We start from the raw sequence: 6,053 nt of genomic DNA, 5'->3' as shown, positions 1-6,053 counted from the left end.
TTTCAAAGTTTTTTCTTAACTGTCCTTCTATACAACTGGCACCTTATTCCTAGAGGCTTTTTGTGGATTTTTGATATGTGTGGTTGTTTCCAGGTACAGGGATGTGTGTAGTAAAACATCAGCAGAGGTAAGGGAAGTTGCCCTTGATAGCCGGTGTGTGTGCAGCTAACCTGCAGTCCTTTTGGGGGGTACCAGATGGCAGGAAGGGAACTTGACGAACTTTACTTGCGAAGGAGTATGCGGGTGTGAAAAGGGGCGTCCTGTAAGAAAAGAGCTGGCGTAAGCTGGACCGCGTGCTCTCTGCAGACCTCAGGCTCCACCACGCAGGTAGGCAGGTGTCGGAGGTCTGGAGCCTGGCTCTGGCGACTCTCCACGTCACTAGGCGCCCACCTCTACCGCTCCCCTAGCTGAAGTTCCAAACTTTTCCTTCTGCAGGGAGAGGAAGGGTGTTATTAAGTTAGGAAGGGAAGTCCCGCCCCCTTCCCGGATTCCGATTGGCCGAGGCCAACCCTACCCCCACCAGGCCGCGGGCGGATTGGCCGCGGGAATACGGGACGCTGCCGCAGGCCTGGAGCCCTCGGCTGCCGGGGGCCCCCAAGTGGCAGGTGGGGTCGGGACGTCGGCTCCTCCGTGAGCGCTAACTTCCCGCAGAGTTTAAAGTTCGCTTGTGCAGCAGGCGGGCTGCGCTCGCCGGGAGTGGGACTGCCTTGACTTGGCCATGAAGAGCCTCAAGTCCCGCCTGAGGAGGCAGGACGCACCTGGCCCCCAGTCGTCCGGCGCCGCCACCAGCGCGGTGAGTCCCGTAGCCCGCGCGCGTCCCGGGCTCCCGGGCTCCCTTTCCGCGGAGTCCTCCCCTGCTCCAAAGCGCGCGCCTCTCTCTGGCTTTCCCTCAAAGCGCCCAGCTCCGTCGGCCCCGGCGACTCCACCCCCTTCAGGTCGGGGCTCCGCGTTGGCTTGGAGACCCTCCCCACCCACCGCCCTCGGGCCTCGTGGGGCCCCTCCCCCGCCCCTCTACAGCAAGTCTGTGAACAACTGGCGCTTCGGGAACAAATCGCTTCGTCCTCCTGAATCCGGTGTCTCTGGGTAGTCCTCCACCCCGGCCCTAACCCACGCGACCCGGGGGCTTGCCCCGCTCCCTACGCACACTCTGTCCCCGCCCTGCTCCGCGGGGTCCTTGCGGGTGCCTCTCGGTCCCCAGAGCTGCCAGGCGAGGGATTTGCGTCCCGCAGCCAGGTGATCGGGTAGCAGACCCGCCGCCCTCCCTGCCCGGACTCCGGACCTTCTGTGAGTCAGAGACTCGGAGCATTGAGGGCTGCAAGGCTGGGTGGATGCTTTGTTCAGGCCGCTTGTCGCCTGTCACTGGGAAAGTGTGATTTCTGAGCGAGGCAAATAGAATCGGGCGTAGTTGGAAACATAGAGCCCCAAATGGGTGGTAACTCTGGACGTGGGGATGAAATTGGGAAAGTGGTTATCCTGCTGGGCCGTGTAAATCCCACCAGTGGGACAGACCCGTATCACAGGATCAAGTCTCACCGGTGAAACAGACCTCGATTCGGTGTTGACGTGGAGCCTGTCCTCAGTGTGCACGCTCGGAAGTACCACGGCCTCTTTTTAGTTGGCAGGAGAACAGAAATCTTAAGAAACAGCCTGACTGCAGATGTTGGGATTTAGATAATTTGGTAAATTAGAAGAATGGCTATGTCATCAAAATTTTATATTAGTGAAATAAACATTATTTTAAAGTCTTGAAGAGTCGGAAACTCCTTTATGGAGATGTGCTCCAACTGCCCTCTTGCCCATTTGGAGTAATTAAAACGGACCTTTACACTTTACATAAATTTTGCCAAATGATTGTATGCTTTTTATGAGACTACTAATTAACCTACTTTTGAGTTAAATCGGAATCGTGCCTTTCTCTCCACCTATTTCTAGGACGGTTTTCCTCGGACGTAAAGGAAATTTTCATGAAACTAGATTCTGTCATTCCTAGTTTTTTTTTTTTTAAAGGATAGCTTCAGGTTGTAACTTTGATAATTTGATAGTTTATTAAAGCATGATTTTGTTTTATAATATAAGCCCATAGAAGGAGAGATTACTTTGTTTCACATTTTAAAAAAGATTTTATTAATTTTCAGAGAGAGGGGAGGGGAAGGAGAAAGAGAATCATCAATGAGGGAGAGAAATATTGGTTTCTTCTCACATAATCCCAACTGGGACTTGGCCCACAACCCAGGCACATGCCATGAAGGGAAATCAAACCAATAACCTCTCAGTTTGCATGCCGGTGCTCAATCCACTGAGCCACACCAGCCAGGGCTATTTCACATTATTTTTTAAAATAATTGGGAGAAATGTCATTTAGTGATGCCACAGGTCACTATATTTGAGTTAAAGATTCAATTTATTTGTAGTACAGATTGTGTTTTCAGCTTTGGAGATATACTTTTCCCAGGGGAGGAGGAAAAATGGTAATGGAAAAAACAAAGTAAAGAAAAAAGATATACTTTTCTAGGTTTATTCACTGTATTTTTCCACTTGGTTTGCACTAAGGATTCCTGTCCCACTTGAAGGTTCATATACCTTAATTTTATCTTTTTTTTTTTCCTTCTAGAAATGCAGAGTAGCTACTGGTATTACTAATGTGCCAGTTTGCATTTTGTACATTTGGAACATGAAGGGCATCTCTTTGAGCTTAAATATTTAGCAGTTGCTAAACTAGGCATTTTATTATTTTTTCTTGAAATAACAACATCAAAATAAAGAGATACATGGTATAAAAAGTAGAACCTATCTGATTAGAAAAAATGAACACCTCTCAGTTTAAGTTAAACATTAGAATAAGTTTTGTAAAGTATTAAATGAAAATAAATGAATGTGATGATTAATAAAACCATCCCAAGCATTGAGAATGAAAATTTGCTGACTGTTAGCTAATTCTGGCAGGAAAGGGACAAGAAGAATGAACTTGTTAACTCACTAACAGAATAATTTCTGAAGATGAAAGTTTACAGCCCCAGTCAGCAATCTCCCTAAACAATGGTTTAAACTTGTAACCGAATTCAAAATTGTAATTCAAATTTAAAAACAAAAAAGAAAGAATGGAAGACCTACCTTTGACCGTATCTCCCAGCTGCTACCATCTCTCCTTACCTTCACTTCTCCACACCTCATGTGTGCCATCGCCTGCTGTAACACCAAATTTAGTTTCCAGACCTGCTGCTGCCTCCCTGGACTACATAATTTCACAGCTCCATACCATTGCACTTGCTGTGCTTTTGCTTGGAAAGCCCTGCAAACTGTCTTTTGGTCCAGGCTCAAGCCTTACCTTTCTAGAAACCTTTTTCGCCGATGCCACCCTACCCATCCATGCTCCCACAGCAATTTACACACATCACTATTATGCCTCCGAATATATTATATTGTTGTTATTTTATGTCTAGCTCTCTTAAAGTGTTTTTTTCCCAATTAAAAACTGATTTACTGAGTGAGGTAAAGGATGTTAAGTAATTTTAAAGTTCTTGAAGGGTGTAACTTGATCTTTTTTATTACAGAAATTTTAGAACATATACAAAATACAGTAGTATCACAAAAGTAAGTACAAGAATCACAACAATTATTAACTCAGGACTAATCCTATTTCACCTGTACATACCGTAATTTTCCTCCCCACAGATTATTCTAAAGTAAATCCCAGACATCACATCATTTCATCTGTAGATGGTATACTTCTAAATGTTTCTCTGATAGACAAAACATTTTATAAACATACTCACATCAATACCATTGTCACATTTAAATATTTTAAAATAATAATTCTATAGTATCACCACATATCCAGTTAGTGTTTATATTTCCTCAATTGTCTTATAAACTTTTATTTTTAACAATTATTTAATCAGGGTCTAAATGAAGCCTACTGTTATAATTGGTTAATGTCTCCTAAATTTCTTTTAATCTGCAGATTTCTCCTCCTTTTTCCCCCTCCTTCTTATAGTTTATTTTTGAAGAAACCAAGCTATTTGTTCTTTAGAGTTTCCCAAGATCAGAATTTTTTCATTGCATCTCGCATTTCTCTATCTCCTGTATTTTCTGTAAAATGGTTGTTGTATATAGAGGCCTATAATTGTACCATTCCATCTTCATCTATTAGCTAGGATACAATAGCTTTTATAAAAGAGAAACTCCACCTTATTGAATATTTGGTTACCCTGAGAAAAGGTATGATGTTTCATTCTTTCTCTTGATTTTCTGCATACGAAAAGAATACATTGGTTTCCCCAACATTTTCTAAAAGTGACCTACCTTCCCTCCTTCCCTCCCTCCATTCCTTCCCCCCTCCCTCCCTCCCTCCCTCCCTCCCTTCCTTCCTTCCTTCCTGCCTGCCTTCCTGCCTTCCTTCCTTCCTGTAATCATTACAAACTCATGGACTTAAAGATTTCAGTCTATGCTGTGTTTATTATCTTTACTGGTGATCAGATTGCCCCACCATTGGTCAAGTGGCAGCCTTTTTGCTTTTGTGTATATGTGTATGTTCATCCAGTATATTATCCTATTATGTTTGGTTTTAAATATTTAGGAGAACATTTAGGTGAAGTAGTCCTGAGAATCCAAACTAAAAATTATCGGTTTACTATCTGGGGGTGGGGTGGGGGTGTGTATGTGCGTGTGTTTAAAGAGGGGGGTGTGTGTGTGTGTGTGTGTGTGTGTGTGTGTGTGTGTGTGTGTGTTTAAAGGGTATGCATACTTTTTTGGGGGGGGGCATGATATGTTTTACAATTGACCTTGATGTTTTCAAAGTTTGACATTACCTCTGTAGTAAGGTTTTCCTTTCTAGGTATACAAATATATATGTTTTTAATCTTAGAGACTTTTGGTTAATCTTTTCTTACAGATTGTGACATGAAAGAGAGAGGAAGGCGTGGGGTGGGAGGAGGACATAGACATCATCGTCCTTACTAAACTAAAAATGCGGGTGTGTGATATTTCTTACAGCTTGTTGTTGTTACTCCATGTGTTTCTCACCTACAGGGTATTTACCCTGTGCAGGGTTGGGGTGCTGGGAAAATGAGTCTCCAGTGGGGAAACCATGTGGGTGTGGTTCTAGTGCGGTCAGCACAGTCTGACCTTTTCAACTATGTATGTGAAGAATAGGTCACAAACACTTGCCGATTTAGTGTTTTATTGGGAGATCTTTTTAATGAGAGGTGTTTTCTTAAATGGGAGATCTTGTTTATGATTCATGTCTTTTTAAAAAATTATTTCGTATTTTAAAAAAGTACATTATGATATATGAACAGCATTCATGGCAATGGAAAAATAGACAAATATGGAAAAAAGAGTGTTTTCTCAGCCTTACAAAAAGCGAATTGTATGCCAAAGAATATCCATTCACAGCTTTTAATCAGTATGAAGGGACAGGGTGACGTCTTAGTGTTATAGGATCAAGCTCTGCAGTCAAGATGACTTGGGTTTGAATCTTGCAGCTCTCAGGAACCAGCTTTGTGACCGTAGGCAAATTACTTAAATATATCTGTTTCTGCATTTGGAAAATGGGAAAGTAGTTTAGAACTCAATACATGTTCTTACTTTTACTAACTGAAAAAACTCATCAGAAGTCATTTCATTTTTGTCCTTTATAACCAGATGAACTGCAGCCTCTCCTGATCTTTTCCTTTCCAATTGATATATGTCCTTGACTTTTATATAACCTAGATTTTTCACAACATCGTCTGTTCTAATCTCCTGCTCCAAGGGAGGTAAGTGGTATTTCTATTTTTCATTTATTTCCAAAAAAAAAACCCACCAAAAACATTCCTTGAGGGCCGAACCTAAGCACTGGGGGATGAGAAGATAAGAGTTTAAAAGTATTATGGGACACTATAAACATCATCTAAAGTAAGAACTGTGACAGAGCAGTGTGCAAGGTGCCGATTCAGTCTGCTGCTGAGGAGGAGTCAGTGCAGGTGTTTTGCAGGATGAGCTGCTGCTGCCGCTGCTTTTGAAAAATTGGAGTGAGATTCATAGAACATAAAATTTATCATTTTAAAGTGAGT

General features: G+C 42.8%; 1 protein-coding gene across 2 annotated transcripts in view; it reads left to right on the top strand.

Moving 5' to 3' along the window:
- Positions 1–535: 535 nt before the first annotated feature.
- The window catches only part of UACA (uveal autoantigen with coiled-coil domains and ankyrin repeats), a 94,735-nt gene continuing 89,217 nt past the window's right edge, over positions 536–6,053 (top strand). The window contains exon 1 of one of the 2 annotated variants that reach the window (XM_054594775.1): positions 536–793. In XM_054594775.1, the coding sequence (XP_054450750.1) occupies positions 719–793 (75 nt within the window). In that variant the 5' untranslated portion in view covers positions 536–718. Of the gene's footprint in view, positions 794–1,063; positions 1,084–6,053 lie in introns of those variants that run through there. The other variant, XM_054594912.1, reaches the window with a different exon arrangement.

The sequence above is a fragment of the Pteronotus mesoamericanus genome, unplaced genomic scaffold, assembly GCF_021234165.1.
Source record: "Pteronotus mesoamericanus isolate MK-2021 breed Mesoamerican mustached bat unplaced genomic scaffold, CSHL_Meso_final contig_100, whole genome shotgun sequence".
Taxonomy (NCBI): domain Eukaryota; kingdom Metazoa; phylum Chordata; class Mammalia; order Chiroptera; family Mormoopidae; genus Pteronotus; species Pteronotus mesoamericanus.
This window is presented reverse-complemented; position numbering and strand designations above follow the sequence as displayed.